Source organism: Schistocerca nitens, chromosome 9 (genome assembly GCF_023898315.1).
Source record: "Schistocerca nitens isolate TAMUIC-IGC-003100 chromosome 9, iqSchNite1.1, whole genome shotgun sequence".
NCBI classification, from domain to species: Eukaryota; Metazoa; Arthropoda; class Insecta; order Orthoptera; family Acrididae; genus Schistocerca; species Schistocerca nitens.
In genome coordinates, this window is record NC_064622.1 from 113,081,865 (window position 1) to 113,100,740 (window position 18,876).

At 43.3% G+C, this 18,876-nt stretch overlaps 1 protein-coding gene across 1 annotated transcript in view; it reads left to right on the forward strand.

Annotated features, from left to right (window-relative positions):
- Nucleotides 1–18,876, forward strand: part of LOC126203843 (activating signal cointegrator 1 complex subunit 3) — a 251,150-nt gene that overhangs the window by 90,090 nt on the left and 142,184 nt on the right. Inside the window, exons 15-17 of the mRNA XM_049938218.1 lie at nt 13,305–13,410; nt 13,562–13,786; nt 15,755–15,874. Coding sequence (XP_049794175.1) covers nt 13,305–13,410; nt 13,562–13,786; nt 15,755–15,874 — 451 coding nt within the window. The remainder of the gene's footprint in view (nt 1–13,304; nt 13,411–13,561; nt 13,787–15,754; nt 15,875–18,876) is intronic.

Genomic DNA, 18,876 nt, shown 5'->3' on the forward strand with positions numbered 1-18,876 from the left:
GTGCAACAATGAAACCTCATGATCTGCAGCAACATTGTGAATTAGCTCTTTGTCAATAAAATTCTTCTGGGTTCGAGGCCGCATTGTCAGCTATAAAATTCAGACGTTTCGGCGACTGTTGCAAGGCGCCTTCCCCAGGGTGTATTGCTAACTGCTGAATGAACACTAGTTTGGTTACTTATATATTAGTTTGAGGAGGAATTTTAGGGAGGCTATAGAAACAGCCAAGCGACCCGACAGTGTGAATAGAGACGACGGATACAGACTTCCAGCGTCGTGGCTGCCAGCAGTGACAGCTTTGTGGAAGGACAGCCCTCGCAAAGCAACAGGCGCGTGGTAGGTCGCAACAGCGGAGGGTACACAGAGTGCTGACACGCCCTAGTCGATACTGGGCAGTTAGTAAACAGCGCTAAGCTGCAGTCGCCGCTCAGTTTCCTGTTCGCCGATTTCCACCAGTGGCAAGCAAAAAAGGAAATTCCAATGGAAAACGCTGATTTCCACCAATGACAACAAGTAATGCAATGACCAATAAAATGAGCTCCTAATACCCTTCCTTCGCTCCCTCATATCCAATGACAGCACTTCTCCATAGTATATAAGTAACCAAATTAGTGCTCATTTAGCAGTTAGCAATACACCATGAGGAGGGCACCTTGCAATAGTCACCAAAACGTCGGAATTTTATAGTTGACAATGCGGCCTCAAACCCAGAAGAATTTTATTGTCTGTGACAATGGCTGCGGAAGCCTACATTTAGAATTAGCTCTTTGGTTTCTGGCACGGATCAAAGTTGATGACATGTGGCTGGACAATATTCTGTGAACTGATTGTGCACATTTTACACTCCGGTGTGCAGTGAATACACATAACTGCCAAATTTGGGGTACTGTTAAATGGTGCATTGTGCATGAAGAGCCACAGAATTCACCATGTATGACTGTGCAGTGTTGATTCACAAGTGCCTTTATCCTCACTTCATTCTTCTGTGAAGAGAATTGTACCCAGACAGCCTGTCAGGTGTACCATGGCATCTGCATGATACTGACACCAGCTTGTACAGCTCTATGTGGCCCCCCAGGGGGTCCACAACTCTTTTGTGGATACGTGCGTAGCGAGCATGGGACCCCGAGCTAATGTGGCCCTCCTTCCTTTCCGGGCTGCATACCTTCCTTTTCCGCATCCTTCCCTATCCCCCATCTTCACCCCCCCCCCCTCCCCTCACCTCTGGCTCTTCCCCTTCTCCCCCTCTGGGAGTATGGTTTGTGCCTACGTCCGGAGACGGATGCTCGTAAATGTAACGCATTCTTCGCCTTCTCTGCTTGTATGTCCTTATCCTTCCTTCGTCCTTCTCTTTTCCTTACCTCTTCTCTTTACCCTTTTCTCCACTGCGGCATTTGAGACCTCTCCTCTTTCCTTTCCGTTTCTTTGTTTTTCCCTTTTCCTTTCTCTTTCTTCCTCCCTGTGCGTGTCTGAAGGCCGACCCACGCATTTTCGTGCGTAGCCGGTGACAGGGTAACGCGTAATTCCCCGCCGCAGGTAGACAGGTAGGACACGTATGTACCCCCTGGTAACGGCCAGGCCCAGGGAGGGGAGATTACCTGAGCTGATACCTTCCGAAAGTGCCGATTGGTCCCTCTGTCCGTTTGTCGGGAGGTGTGACCTGAGGCGTGAACAATCACCTAAGGCAGGAGTGCCCTCAGAGAGGGCCCCCACAAGGGAGGAGCGCGCCATCGGAGACGCCGGTAATCATGGGGGATTCTTCCGCAGTGGTTTCCTCATCTTCCACTATGTCTGCTCACAAGCCCCCTAAGTTCACTGAGTCTCAGTCACAGACAGTTCTTCCATCGTTGCCACAGTTCCTTGGTCTGACGAAGGTCACGACTTCTCCACGGTCAACCCTTTCATTATTCAGAAAGGTGTCGACGCAATTGCAGATCCTGTAAAGTCTTGTTCCAGATTACGGAATGGCACCTTGTTGTTAGAAACAGTCAGTGCCCTCCAGGCACAAAAATTGCTGCGTACTTCACTGCTCCACACCTTCCCTGTCCGAGTTGAAGCGCACCGCACTTTAAATTCCTCACGTGGAGTCGTTTATACACGCTCCCTCTACGGATTGTCTGACGAGGAAATTCAGCACTACCTGTCTGACCAGGGCGTAACGGCTGTTCATAGAGTTATGAAAAGGGTTTACACGAACATCATTCCAACCCGCACTGTCTTCTTGACATTTGACAAAGTTCAACTCCCATCGAAAATAAAAGCAGGCTATGAGATAATTTCCGTTCGCCCTTACATCCCAAACCCTACGCGTTGCTATCGGTGTCAGCGGTTCAATCACACCAGCCAGTCCTGTTCCAATCCGCCCAAATGTGTTACGTGTGGCAAGGATGCCCATGAGGGTACTTGTCCACCTCCATCCCCTCGTTGCATCAACTGTATGGGTGACCACGCTGCTTCCTCTCGAGATTGCCCCATTTTTAAAGACGAAAAGCTCATTCAGGAAATCAGAGTGAAGGAAAAGGTGTCAACCTTTGCTGCTCGAAAATTATTCGCCAGTCGACAGCCCACCGTGCCTCAGACAGGAAAATACAGCACTGTCCTTGCTTCTCCTCGGCCAACAAAGGAGGCGGCCACGCAGACTTGCGACCTCACCTTTAGTGCCACGGTCGTCAGATCACCCGTTCAACCTCACCACTTTCGCCTGCCCACTCTATGGCTCACCCTTCATCGGGTTCTGATAAATCTCGAGCCCAAAAGTCAGACACCAAGACTTCAAAAAAAGAGCATACTCGTGAAGATTTTTTACGTACCCCAACTTCACAACCATCGGTTCCTCCTTCATCTAAACATCATGTTTCCAAGAAGGCTAATAAGAAACCCAGTTCATCTCCTTCTCCGCCAAGGCGTGTCTCATATACAGCACCACCTGGCGGAAATCGCCCTCGGCCGTCTTCTGTGTCGCCGATGCGCACTGCTGGCAGCCGATCAACCGGCCGATCGCTGGTGGCAGGAGCTGCTCCTGAACAACCTATGGATCAGGATCTTCTGCCTTCAGCTGAATGCCATTCCATGCTGTCGGTCGCAAGCTCTGAGCAGTCGTTGAGTTGTCGGCAACCTTGGTCACATTCCTCCATTTTCTGTTCACCTTATGTCCATTATACACTGGAATATCCGCGGCATTCGAGCCAATCGGGATGAATTGTCGATTCTCTTACGATCCTACTCGCCGGTCATCTTCTGTCTTCAGGAAACAAAGCTGCGTCCCCATGACCGCTTTGTTCTCCCCCATTTTCAGTCTGTCCGATTTGATCTCCCCTCTGTTGAAGGCACTCCAGCCCATGGAGGACTCATGATTCTTCTCCATGATACTCTCCATTATCACCCAATCCCCTTAAACACTTCCTTCCAAGCTGTCGCTGTCCGTCTTTCCCTTTCTGGATATACCTTTTCTCTTTGTACTGTATACATTCCATCGTCCACACCAATGGCACGAGCTGATCTCCTTCATCTTCTTGGTCAGCTTCCACCCCCCTAATTGCTGGTTGGGGACTTCAATGCCCACCACCCGCTTTGGGGATCTCCACATCCTTGTCCACGTGGCTCACTATTGCTAGACATCTTCCACCAAGCGGATCTAGTTTCCCTCCACACTGGGGTCCCTACATTTTTGTCTGCCTCCACAAATTTCTCTCATTTGGACCTATCGGTCGGTACTGTTCCGCTAGCTCGATGCTTCGAATGGTTCGCCCTTGATGATACACACTCGAGTGACCACTTTCCATGTGTCCTTAGACTGCAGCCTCAACTGCCATATATGCGCCCGCGACGCTGGAAGTTTGCCCAAGCCGATTGGCCACTTTTTTCGTCTCTAGCGACATTCGGTGACCCTCACTTTCCTAGCGTCGATGATGAGGTCACACATATTACAGACGTTATTCTTACAGCTGCGGAACGTTCAATACCACGCACCTCCTAATTGCCTCAGCGCCCCCCAGTTCCTTGGTGGAATGAGGCATGCCGTGACGCAGTACGTGAGCGGCGCCGTGCTCTTCGTGTTTTCTGCCACCATCCTACTTTGGCCAACTGTATCCGCTATAAGCAGTTCTGTACGCGATGCCGTCGCGTCATCTGCGATAGCAAGAAGGCAAGGTGGAAATTCTTTATTAGCTCATTTAACACCTTCACTCCCTCCTCGGAAGTTTGGAGTCGGATTCGACGGTTATCAGGCGCACCTAATTTTTCCCCAGTCTCTGGGCTCACTGTCGCACATGATACATTAGTGGACCCAGTCGCAATTTCTAACTCATCGGGTCAACACTTTGCTGGGATTTCGAGCGCTTCAAATTACCCAACAGCGTTTCTCCCGAAGAAACGTGCAGCGGAAGTGCAACCTCTTGCTTTCTTCTCTCAAAATCGCGAAAGCTATAATACTGTTTTCTCCATGCGGGAACTCCAACATGCACTCTCTTCTTCTCGCTCCTCCACCCCAGGACCGGATGGTATCCACGTCCAAATGTTGCTGCATTTATCAACCCATAGTCTGCATTACTTCCTTCGCCTTTATAATCGAATTTGGACCGACAATACTTTTCCCAGACAATGGCAGGAAGCTATCGTCGTTCCTGTTCCGAAACCTGGAAAGGACAAACATCTCCCCTCTAGCTATCGCCCCATTTCTGTCACGAGTAGTGTATGTAAGGTTTTGGAACATATGGTGAATTGCTGTTTAGCTTGGTGGCTGGAGTCCCGCAGTCTTTTAACACCTGCCCAATGCGGACTCCGAAATCATCGTTCTGCAGTTGACCATCTTGTTGCTCTCTCCACTTATATCATGAACAATTTTCTCCGGAAACGCCAAACAGTAGCAATATTTTTTGATCTGGAGAGAGCATACGATACCTGTTGGAGGACAGGCATCCTCCGCACACTGTTCTCTTGGGGCTTTCGAGGTCGGCTGCCCCTTTTTCTTCGCGAATTTATGTCAGAGCGCACATTTAGAGTGCGGGTGAACACTACTCTCTCCCGTACTTTCTCCCAAGAAAACGGGGTACCCCAGGGCTCCGTGCTGAGTGTTGTACTGTTTGCCATTGCCATAAATCCAATTATGGATTGTCTCCTTCCTGATGTCTCGGGCTCCCTCTTTGTGGACGATTTTGTGATCTACTACAGCTCCCAACGGACCAGCCTTCTTGAACGACGTCTTCAAGGATGTCTCGATCGCCTCCACTCTTGGAGCATCGAAACCGGCTTCCGTTTTTCTCCCAGTAAGACCGTCTGTGTTAATTTTTGGCGATGTAAGGAGTTTCTTCCACCCTCCTTACATCTAGGACCTGTCAACCTTCCATTTTCGGACATCGTTAAATTCTTGGGTCTTATGTTTGACAGAAAACTGTGCTGGTCCTCCCACGTTTCCTATCTTTCGGCTCGCTGTCTACGATCCCTCAACACCCTCCGTGTCCTGAATGGTACCTCCTGGGGAGCGGACCGAGTAGTCCTTCTCCGCCTCTATCGCACCTTAGTGCACTCGAAATTGGACTATGGAAGCATAGTTTACTCCTCTGCTTGGCCGTCTATTCTTCGTCGTCTCGACTCTATCCACCACCGTGGATTACGTTCAGTGTCTGGAGCTTTTTGCACCAGCCCTGTGGAAAGCCTTTATGCTGAGACTGCTGAACCTCCGCTGTCCAATCGGCGAGCAGTCCTTCTGAGTCATTATGCTAGCCATCTGACTTCCATGCCTGCTAATCCAGCCCATGACATTTTTTTCGACGCCTCCTTTAATGTAGGGTATGCAGGCCACCCCTCCTCCCTACTACCACCGGGAGTCCGCTTCCGTCAACTGCTCCATTCTCTTTCCTTCCGCTTTCCTAAAACCTTCTTGACAACTTGCGATGCAGCACCGCCTTGGCTCCATCCCCGGATCTGCCTGCTCCGTGACCTTTGTCAATTTCCCAAGGATGGTACCCCTTCACTTGTTTATCGTCAGGCATTTGCTGCTCTATGTGCACAAATGAAGGAAGCCACATTTATTTACACTGATGGCTCGGAAACATCGTTAGGTGTAGGGAGTGCCTATACTGTTGGTGACACCCCAAATCAATTTCAGCTTCCCGACCAGTGTTCGGTTTATACTGCGGAGCTTTACGCTGTTCTCCAGGCTGTCCACTACATCCGCCGCCATCAGCAGATACAGTATGTTATCTGTTCAGATTCTCTCAGATCTCTACTCAGTCTCCAAGCTCTTTACCCTGTCCACCCTCTGGTCCACTGGATTCAGGACTGTCTGCGCTTGCTCCACCTGGGGGGCGTCTCGGTGGAGTTCCTCTGGCTCCCAGGACACGTTGGTATCTGTGGAAATGAGGTGGCCGATATAGCGGCCAAGGCTGCAGTCTCTCTTCTTCGGCCAGCTATTCAATCGATTCCCTTCGCCGATCTATGGAGCATTTTATGTCGTCGTGTTGTTCTTTTATGGCACGCACATTGGTCGACACTTCCCCATAATAAATTGCGGGACGTGAAAGCTCTTCCTTGTGCTTTGACCTCTTCCTCCCGAACGCGTCGTCGGAAGGAGGTAATTTTCTAGACTCCGGATAGGGCACTGTCTTTTTAGCCATCTACATCTTTTAAGCAGCGATCCTCCCCCACTCTGTCCCCACTGTTCTCAGCTGTGGACGGTAAGACACCTTTTAATTGAGTGCCCCTATTTTACTCCGTTACGCGCCCGTCTACAGCTGTCGCCTGATATATCGTCAATTTTAGCAGATGACACGCACTCAGCCGATCGCGTTCTCGAGTTTATTAGTGCCAGTGAAATGACGTCAGTCATTTGAAGCTTTTTTTGGGGACAACCAACCCCTTTCTGTAGTGGATTTTTAAGCCTTCCTTCTGCCTTTAGTTTCTCCAATTTTTTGTTTCGTTCCCATTGCTGCTGGTTACCATTTTCGGTTTTTACTGTTTCCTAAGTCACGGACCGGGCGCTAATGACCATAGCAGTTTTGCAACCCCCCCTCCCCCCCCCCCCCAAAAAAAAAAAAAAAAAAAATCAGCTCTATGTGGAAAACACTGTTTTGAAGCAAGATGGGGCAACATCTCATGTCGCTCACCCTGTGAAAGATGTGCTTAATGCAACCATCCATGAACATGTTATTACCACAAATTTTCCAGATGCATTGCCTGCAAGATCACTTGATCCGAACGTGTGACTTTTGGCTCTGGGAATATCTAAAAGAATGCATTTACCTGGGACACATTCGATCCCTGCCTAATCTGAAGGCCAGTATACACATACATATTGCTGAGATTCCACTGGAACTGCTGTGATCCCATTGTCACGTACAGTGCTCACATTGAACAAGCTGTGTAAACAGTGGTTAATAATGGAATCAACATTATGCCTTTCTCATTTATTTAAACTTTTCTGTGCACATTCGATTCCTAATCCATTACATATGGCAACATTTCTATACATATTTCTTGCATTGACAGTACTAGATTTGTAGCACTTGGTGGCCGAGATTGGAACTAATTTTATTTTCAGAGTAAATCAGTTCCTCATTAATGCATTAGCATATCTACCAAGTTTCACGGCCATACAATGATTACAGCCCCCATTGGAACTCCATGAGTAGCTGCATTTTAATTGTAACCACCTGGTACATAACTTGTTGACACTGCACTGCTTCCATAATGATAAAGATGCTACTTGAATGCTCTTATGAAAGGTATGACATAATGAAAGTGATTTGAAACAGAGAATTGAAACATTTCAAATCTTAAGGATGTCGCTCCAATTAGGAGAATGTAAATATTTTCGTTACATATGCTCAATATTCCTTGCAAGAGTTCACATTACTGTGTTCATCGTAATTTCCATTTTGTAATGTAAATTATCATAGGGCCATCTTGTAAGTATTGTTGGTAGACAGTTCTATTCTGTTGGTTGTACAAAAAAGATATTGTTTGTTTTTCGTATTAGTTGGGTATGTTTGTTGTAGTTTTATTTATTTGTTGTTAAGTGTCTGCTATTTAAAATGAATTAAAATCTCCTTCATTGCATACTAATGTAACATTAACCATAGATTTTCACACTTATTCCCTCAGAAAAGTGTCGTAAAACTCCCCCTCCTCCTCCTTGCCCCCCCCCCCCCTTTCCATTTTAGGATGTCATCACCTCTTGAGTCATTCAGCAGCAGTGCTCTGTTCCTAGCACTTCTTTGGTGTCTTGATAACATCTGACCAGGTGACTGTTTTTATTAGACTTTGGTTCTTTATTTTCAGTATCTTTGTTGCTTCAGTGTCATGTCACCATCTTCTGTATTCTCATTACCTATTTGCAGCTTCTTCTATTATTTGTTTTTGTAATATGTGGTTCCAAAGTATTGATCTTCTCATATTATTGTTATTTTAATAGTGGCATCTAATGCCTTTGTCTTCTTTTTTGTGCAGTACAGTAATGAATTCTTGTTCCATTTTATGTAAAATATCTTTAAATTCTTATTCTTCTTCTTGGCTTCCATGGGACTCGGAGTTCCTATGCTGATCTCACGTGATGCCTCCAGAAGCTTCTATCTTGTGCTGCTTCCTGCCAATTATTTACATGCATCCTGCAGCGTGTTGTTTAAATTTTATTTACCCACATATGTCTGGGTCTCCCCCTTGGTCTCATACCAAATGACTGCTCTGTAAATATTCTTGAAACTACACTACTGGCCATTAAAATTGCTACACCACGAAGATGACGTGCTACAGACGCGAAATTTAACCGACAGGAAGAAGATGCTGTGATATGCCAATGATTAGCTTTTCAGAGCATTCACACAAGGTTGGTGCCAGTGGCGACACCTACAACGTTTTGACATGAAGAAAGTTTCCAACCGATTTCTCACACACAAACAGCAGTTGACCGGTGTTGCATGGTGAAACGTTGTTGTGATGCCTCGTGTAAGGAGGAGAAATACGTACCATCACGTTTCTGACTTTGATAAAGGTCGGATTGAAGCGTATCGCGATTGCAGTTTATCGTATAGCGACATTGCTGCTCACGTTGGTCGAGATACAATGACTGTTAACAGAATATGGAATCAGTGGGTTCAGGAGGGTAATATGGAATGCCGTGCTGGATCCCAACAGCCTCGTATCACTAGCAGTCGAGATGACAGGCATTTTATCTGCATGGCTGTAACAGATCATGCAGCCACATCTCGATCCCTAGAGTCAACAGATGGGGGTGTTTGCAAGACAACAACCATTTGCATGAACAGTTCGATGACGTTTGCAGCAGCATGGACTATCAGCTCGGAGACCACGGCTGCGGTGCCCTTGTCGCTGCATCAGAGACAGGAGCGCCTGCTATGGTGTACTCAACGAGGAACCTGGGTGCACAAATGGCAAAACGTCATTTTTTTTTTCCAGGTGAATCCAGGTTCTGTTTACAGCATCATGATGGTCGCATCTGTGTTTGGCGACATCGTGGTGTACGCACATTGGAAGCATGTATTCGTCATTGCCATACTGGCGTATCACCTGGCGTGATGGAATGGGGTGCCATTGGTTACATGTCTCAGTCACCTTTTGTTCACATTGACGGCACCTTGAACAGTGGACGTTACGTTTCAGATGTGTTATGACCTGTGGCTCTACCCTTCATTCAATCCCTGTGAAACCCAACATTTCAGCACGATAATGCATGACCACATGTTGCAGGTCCTGTACGGGCCTTTCTGGATACAGAAAATGTTAGACTGCTGCCCTGGCCAGCACATTCACCAGACCTCTCACCAACTGATAATGTCTGGTCAATGGTGGCCGAGCAACTGGCTTGTCACAATACGCCAGTCACTACTCTTGATGAACTGTGGTATCTCATTGAAGCTGCATGGGCAGCTGTACCTGTACATGCCATCCAAGCTCTGTTTGACTCAGTGCCCAGGCATATCAAGGCCGTTATTACGGCCAGAGGTGGTTGTTCTGGGTACTGATTTCTCAGGATCTATGCATCTAAATTGTGTGAAAATGTAATCACGTCAGTTTTAGTATAATATATTTGTCCAATAAATACCCGTTTATCATCTGCATTTCTTCTTGGTGTAGCAATTTTAATGGCCAGTAGTGTACTTGATCCTTTTTCATTCTCATCAGTTGGCCTGCCCATTGAAGTTTTCTCTAATTTATTGTTCCGTTATTGTTGCTTGTTATGATAGCACATGCATTTCTGTGTTCTCTCTTCCCTTCCAGATTTGTGATTCATTATTATTCTGTGGACCAAAGATTTCCCTGTAAACTTCATTTTCAAATATTTGTAACTGGTATTGTCCCATTGTAATTAAACCTGCTACATAGGTTAGGACTGGTTGTATGATTGTGTTATATAGCTTCATGTTAATTTTCCTTGTCGGTAGGACCTTGTGGTGCAGTGGTCAGCGTACGGGACTAGCATTTGGGAGGACAACATTTTAAACCTGCATCTGGTCATCCTGATGTAGGTTTTCTGTTATTTTCCTAAATCACTTCATGCAGATGCTGGGATGGTTCCTTTGAAAGGGCATGTCTGATTTCCTTTCCCATCCTTCCCTATTCCAAGCTTGTGCTCCATCTCTAATGACATGCTCTGTCCTTAATTACCTGATTGTCAATGGGACATAAACATAATTCTCTTCCTCCTTCCTCCCACCTTGTCATTAGTTTACACCCTAGAAGCCTTTGTATGGAGCAGTAAGCTCTATTAGCATTTTTCAGTCTCATTTTCACTTCTGTTTGCTTCTGATTTTGTTCATTTATCATTACATCCAGAAATTTGCATTGAATTTATGATTGCCGATTGGTTATTTAGTTAGTTGAGTATTTGTTTAGTTTTGTATTCCATGGAGCATTTGCACAATAAATTGCAATGATGTGGCACAAGTCATTTTACATTCACATTGCACACTAATTTGTAAATATGTCTACGTACGGAAACATTTATAAGTTTATTTTGTTGTTATTGATATTATTATTATTATTATTATTATTATTATTAAATATACTGATGAAAGTTAGTAATAGCTACCCACCATCCTTGATACATTACAATAATAAAAATTCTTCTACAGAATAGGAGTAGTTCTCAAGGATAAACCTTATCAGTTTTATTAGATACGATGGGTTTTCTTGTACATGTCTTCATATTTTAACTGTAATATTTTTTTTTTTCTGATCATTTATTTTTAGGCCAAGTTTGGGTGCTTTTTCTATGAGCTCCATAAATAACTGTCTAACCTCTGTTTCACTTTTTCCAATAAGCACTATATCATCAACATAAACTAAAACCTTAACTTTATTTCTTTGAATGATCATGATCCCAGCAGGTTCTAGTTTGAGTTTCATCACAACTCTCTCCCAAGGCCACACCGGAGAGAAGAGGGAACAGAGCGTCTCCCTTAGTCCAGTTCTGTTTTTAAAATTTATTCCATTAAACAAAAGCCTACTTTATGTTATCATCCAAGCTCATTGTACAGAAAATTGTAATTAGAATGCCAAAGACTGTCTTTGCATTCCATGGGGTTTCCCTGTGAATTTAATCATAAGGTTTCATAAAATTAATGAACAAATAACCATATAGCGGAGATGTTGAGTTGCAGACAGGCATAACAAAAAGATTACTGAACACACAAGCCTTCAGGGAAAAGGCCTTCTTGGAAAATAGCCCCCCCCCCCCCCCCCCACACACACACACACGTACACATGACTACTGTGTCTAGCTGCTGGGGCCAGACTGCAAGCAACTGCACATGATGGGAGAAGCAATCTGGATGGTGGGAGTAGCTGGGGCGGGGAGGGGGAGAAAGAGAAGGGTGCATGTGGAGGACAGTAAAGTGCTGTTCGTGGGAGCATACAGGGCATGATGGAGAAAGAGTACAGCAGCTATGTGCAGTCAGGAGGTTAGATGTCAGGGGGCGGAAAAGGAACAAAGTAAAAAGACAGCGGGTGTGGTTGTGGAATAGAAGGATGCAGAATGGGAACAGGGAAGGGAATAGCTGGTTGAAAGATAAGGTTAAGGCCCGGAAGATTACAGGAACATAGGATATATTGCATGGAGAGTTCCCACCTGTGCAATTCACAAAATCTGGTGTTGTTTGAAAGGATCTAGATGGCACAGGCTGTGAAGCAGTTGTTAAAATGAAGAATGTTGTGTTGGGCAATGTGCTCAGCAACTGGGTGGTCCAGCTGTTTCTTGGCCACAGTTTTTCAGTGGCCATTCATGCAGACAGACAGCTTGTTGGCTGTTGCACCCATGTAGAACACAGCCTTGAGGCAAGGGGTTGGGAGCAGGGGTGTTCGGTCACAAGCATCACCTATCCCATCAAAGGCAGGACTACCTGTGAAACCAGTCATGTGGTCTACAAGCTAAGCTGTAACCATTGTGCTTCATTCTACATGGGCATACCAACCAACAAGCTGGCTGTCTGCATTAATGGCCACTGACAAACTGTGGCCAAGAAAGAACTGGACCACCTAGTTCTGAGCAAACTGCCAAGTACAACATTCTTCATTTTAATGACTGCTTCATGGCCTGTGCCATCTGGATCCTTCCAACCAACACCAGCTTTTCTGAACGGCGCAGGTGGGAACTCTCCCGACAAATATATCCTATGCTCCTGTAACCTTCCTGACCTTTACCTCCGTTAGTCATTGTCCTTCACCCACCTATTCCCTTCCCTGTTCCCATTCCACAGCCTTCTATTACAAAATCGCATTCACTGTCTTTTTACTTCCCTCCTTTTCAGCCCCCCACCATCTAACCTCCCTACTGCGCCTGTGTACCCTACACTCTCTACACCTCGTCCCTGTATGCTCCCACAAATTGCACTTTACCGTCCCCTACGCATACCCAGCTCTCGCTCCCTCTCCCCGGACAGCTACCTCCATCACCCAGGTTGCTTCTCCCATCATTTGCAGTTGCTTGCAGTCTGCTCCCAGCTGTCAGAGACAGAGGTAATGTGTGTGTGTATGTTGTGCAATTTGGAAGAAGACCTTCTGGCCAAAAGCTTAGGTGTTTAGTAGCCTTTTTGATGTGCCTGTCTGCTACTCACCATCTCCACCATACGGCAAGTAGCAATATATCCTTTTCATAATACTGTCATTATTCCGTCCCAGATTTTCCATTGTCCAGTGAACAAGTAATGTATTTTTTTGTTTAAATTCCCATACTTTTTCTTTTATTTTTCTGATTAGCAAATATATTGCCACTACTAGATATATTTCTACAAAAGCTATTTTCTCCATATGGTTTCAAGTGATTTTGCAGTAAATAAGGTGGTTTTTTCCAGGTCCCTGGTTGAAAAATATTTTGGATCCGGGCTAATAAAGGTTCTTGTCTGTACATCAACATTAGCATGGGGAGTAAATTTGCCAGCACATGCAGTTATAATAAGGGTGAGCTATTGACTTACTTTCTACACACATTGCTCTGCCAATATGCAAACAAGAATATTCAGTATTTATATAACTAGCTGCAATTGTGTCTTTATATGTTAAGTATTCCTTGAAATACATTTGTTAATCAGGTTAACTGATTTCTTTTTAGGGAACAGAAATATATGATGCAAAGCAGGGATCTTTTGTCGACCTGGGAATCTTGGACGTACTGCAGATTTTTGGTCGTGCTGGTCGTCCACAGTTTGATAAGTCTGGACATGGAACGATAATAACCTCACATGACAAACTGGCTCACTACTTATCTCTGCTTACTAACCAGTTTCCTATTGAAAGCAGTTTCATAAAATTTCTTGCTGATAATCTCAATGCTGAAGTAAGTATCATCCTTAGAAACTTACTGCTCATTATTTATCTCAATCACCTCAGGCAAAACTTGGAGAACATATGGCTGTATAAGTTAAACTTTTTTTTTCAGTTTATAGGTACATTTTTTGGCTTGTCTTTGTTTTGGACTTGGTAGAGTTTCACGTTGTACACAAATTTTATGAAGAGGCTTGTTTGATGTTTATTATTATTATTATTATTATTATAAGTGACTGCCAGGTAGAATTGTCTAAATAATCATGCTTTATTTCTGGATACAGTGTAGCAATTTTGGTTTGGAACGCATTGTCAGGTGGTTCATTATTGTCTTTTTTTTTATGGTTTACATAGCATGTTGTAGTACATGTCAAGAACATCATATTTATTATTCGACCATATAGGGATCATCTTGTCAGTGATACTTATGTGTTCTGTTACAATACGAAGTGTATGTATTATGTAGGTTGTCAACAATTTTACACAAGAACAAGAGATAAACATCAGTTTTTTTTTTAACAGAAGTGAAGATGAATAAGGAAGGGAAGGTGTGTGTGGTGGCCGGGGGGGGGGGGGGGGGGGAGAAGAGAAGAGAGAGTGTTAGCTGCTTTGGCCCTCATGTTTGTGTATAATTGTTGACAACCTACATGATACTTTTGTCGTACTCAAACATTCCATCTAAGTGTTGATCCTGTATGGTCGTACAGTGAATATGATGTGTTTGAGGTGTACTATGTCATGCAATGTAACTGATTTCAAAAGGACCATAATGAATCATTTGACAGTGACTGCATAGTTGAAACTGCAGTAGTGTATCAAGAAGGAAATAACAGTCAGGTGACAAAAGAACTATCATTTGGACTAGGCTTGGTTCAATTCGTATGTATAGCTTTATATGTATGTAACTTCTTTTCTGAATAAATTTGCAGTTGTAACACTGTTTCAGGTGATTATGTACAGCAAAGGGCACTTAACTTTTCACCCAAAATAACTTCTGATATGTTACAAATATTGATAATCTCTTTTGAAGAAGACAAATAATGAGAAGCAGCCTATGAAACAAACACCATTGTGTTTTCAGAACTTATGCGTGTGAGCTGCTGCTGCTGCTACCACCCAGAAGTTTACATCATATAATGTGTAACATTAACCTCACACATCACTTGCCTCAGCAGTACTAATTTCTGTGGAAAGTGGAGTGAATGTCTGGATGGCGTACCATTTAAATGGCTGTAACAGGAGCATAAAAGTCCTCATATTCAATGTATTTTCGCTGAGTAATTTCTGAGAAGTTGACGACAATCTATGTGATGAATAAAGTTGTGAAAACATATTAGTCTTTGTTTTAGGAGCCCCTGGCCATTATTTGTCTAATTCAAGGAAGATTACAAATATCTTTGGTAGACGAAAGCTATTTGAAGCAAAAAAGTTAAGGTCTTCACACTGCATAAAAGTGTCCACATTCATAATTCTTGATATGTATGGCACCATGACCCCAATGGCCATATGGGTACTGAATGAAAGGGAACCTTGTAAAGGAGAACCTGGCATGTCAAAATTGGAAATGTGGAAAGTAGTCGATTTAATCAACAATAAATAACATGTTATAAAATTGAGAGAAGGGAGCAGCCTTATCGAGTGAGAATATGAAGGATACCTTGGATGCAAATAAAAATCAAAATGAGACAAAAGAACTTGCAGAGAAGATAAATAGGAAAACTGAGCAAGAGTCACAGCTCAGTAAGTCTTTGTCATTGCTTCTGTCACAGAATGCTGCAGGTGTTACAATGCAATGTGCAGAAATGCAGTTGTGAATAATAAAATCAGATCATTTGTGGAACAGTTAGAAGACATTTATTTACTGGTCAGAAATTTCATGATAAAATCTATGTTGTTTTTATTCTAAGTGCAAATTTGTTGCAGTGATAATTATTTTAAATTTTGTATATTTCTGCATCCCAGGTCATGTTTGCTTTTTCAGGTTGTGTTGGGTACCATCTCAAATGTATCTGAAGCAGTTAATTGGCTGAGTTACACGTACTTGTATGTACGCATGCGTATGAACCCCCAGGTTTATGGGATAAATTATCAAGATGTAATGGTAAGTCAGCTGAATACAGTCATTTACTAAATTGTCTGATTTAATAGCCATTCAACAGTAACAGTTTTTATGTGTTGCTTGAGACTTTCCCAACAAACTAGTTATAGGTATTTTTCTCAGATGAGACATCGGATTTTATTGTTAAATTTCCATATTTCATCGGTGCAACTGGCATGCTACTGGGCTGTGACCAAAGCCTCCTGTTTATGCCAGCTTAAGAAAAAACCACACAACTGAATTTGGCACATTCATAGCTGCACAGTTTCTTCTTATACTCGCAGTATGTTTGCCATACCTGAAGTTGACAGTCAGTTATGCTGATGAAATAATGTGGAAATTTCATGATGACATCTGATGCCTGGGCCAAGAACAATATCTGCAGCATTTTTTTATATACAGGCAATTTGCGAGAACAACACACTACTGTGATTGTTAGGCTCAACCTTCTGCTCTTTCAGTATTTTAAAGAAGTATTCCATCATCTTTCGGGGCGACTGGAACAAACTAAGGGAAACTATAAGCATGGTTAAACTAGACTGTAAAGACAGAAGAATAATTAAAGAACTATACAAAGAACAAACAGCGATATTACAGATAAGGAATGAATTAACAGAAGTTAGAATTATTAAAGGTGTTAGAAGGCGGTCCAATCTGTCCCCATCCCTATTCACCATCAATAGGGAACAGGCAGTAATGAATGCAAAAAATACGGTACAGGTATAAGCATAAATGGAGAAAGAAGCAGGATGACACAGCTGTGATAGTTCCAGATGAAATGGCTCTCCAAAGAATCTTGGGAGCTATTGACACAGTCGAAATTATCTCAAAAAAGAGAGAGACAGAATTACTTGTGTGCTCGAAGGAACCAGAAGAAATAAGCATTAAAATTAGAGTGCAAAGAAAATAAAACAGAAAAGACTATAAAATATTTAGGAAGTAAGGTAACTGGGGACAGAAGAAGCAAATAAGTCATAAAGAAACACAAAAGCAATGTTTATAAATAAAAGAAAAATTACTTGTCAAACAACATAAATATATAAGTGTGGGGAAAAATGGTAAAGAGTAGCACTGTATGACTGTGAATGTGCTCCTGGAGATACCTATTGTAGACTAAATAGGCAAATAAAAAACTACCAGCCAGCAAATTCTGCTAAGAACTGACAAAGAGAGGTTATGTAGGGGAACAATAGAGAAAAGAAGACAAGTGGATTGGTCACATGATACTACAAACCATTCCAGTGTAAATATCATAGAAGGAACATTAAAAGAGAAGATAGCATGAGGAGACAGCAACTGACATTTTTTAAAATCTTCTTCTTCTTCTTCATCATCGTCATCATCATCATCATCATCATCATCATCATCATGCATGATGGCCTCTGTAGGACCACAGCCAGCCCCTTTGTGGACTGCATTTTCTTCTTCTCATCCCAAAGCCTCTTCATCCTTTCTCTTCTTCTCTCCTGCTCTTCTTTCGAGATCTTCAGTATCCTCTTCTCTTTTCTGTCACTGATCTCCAGCACATTGGTTGGATTGTACTTTGCTCTCCAATTTTCCCTTCCTTCCACCTTGATTTCCAGTTCCAACCAATTCCTCCGGACTTCAACTACCTATTTGGTTCATTTTTTTCCTCTTGCCCTCCCTGTTGTTTGCCATACTTCTTTTGTCATTGTATCCATACTCATCCTAATTACATGTGCAGAAAATTTTGCCCTTTTCCATCTGATATCTCCCGATATTATCCTCATGCTCCAGTACAGTTCTTCCCTAGATTTTCATATCCATCTCTTGCCCCCTCTTTTTGGGGCCTAGTGTCTTCTTCAGTACTGTTCCCTCCTCTTTATCTGTAGTTATGCTGTACCATTTCTTCTGAGTGTTATTGTCTCAGCCTCATATAATACTGCATTCCTCACCATTGCCTTGTAGTGTCTGATCTTTGCATTTGTAGATATATTCTTTTTATTGTATATATCTGTGGTCATGCAGATGGCTGACTTCTTCTTCACCATCTACATTATTTCTTCATTGCTCCTGTTTCTTTCTGTTGTAAATTCTCCCAGTTATCTAAATTTGTCCACCTTTTGTATGGTGCCTTCTGGTGTTTGCCAATCCACACCGGCATTCATTGCTTTTGTATTGTTGTAACTGATCCTCAGTCCCACCCTTTTGGCTATCTTACTTAGGTTGTAGAGTTGTGTCTTTGTGTCTTAATCTGTCTTGCTTACTATTGCTACATTGTCTGCAAAGGATAGGCGCTCCATTTAGATCCCACTGTCAATGTGCATCTTCTGTATTTCTGTTTTCTCATTTATTGCTCTTCACTGTCTGCTCATTTCATCCAGTGCTATTTGACCAAAATTAGTGACAATCCATCTCGCTGACATTTGTATTGATCTCAAACTCTACTGGTAGTGTTCCTGTGAATCTCGCCCTTGCCTTTGCCTTTGCCTCTGTGAGAACTTCTGTTATTAGTTCTGGTGTTGTGCTGACTAGTCCTCCATCCTGTAGGATCCTCCTAAGAGTCTGTCTATTCATGGAGTCATATACCTTCATTAAGTCCATGAAGGTTACTACAGTCTTTCGTTCTTTAAGGCCCTATGTACTATCAGTTGTTTCAGGATAAATGTCTGTTTTATACATCCTTTACCCTTTCCAAATCTCATGTGATAATCTCCAACTCTACTTTTTATGTGTTCTGCTAATCTCTTGAGCAGTAGCTTCGACAGCACCTGGTAGTTGACTTCTAGTATCGATATTCCTCTGCAGTTGTTTGCATCCCTCTTTCCCTCCTGATGTACTGGAACTGTGATTGCATTCTTCCATCCTTCTGGTGCTTGGAAGGCATGACTGTCTGTTGTTTGCCTCCATCCTCAATACCAGCTTGTCTTCGGTTGGTTCACAGTTCAGCAGGTCATGAAACTACCCTGCAAGTATCCCAAAGTTCTCACACTAATGGTCGGTTCCCCTTTCTAATCTTGTATAAGGGGCGTTCAAAAAGAAAT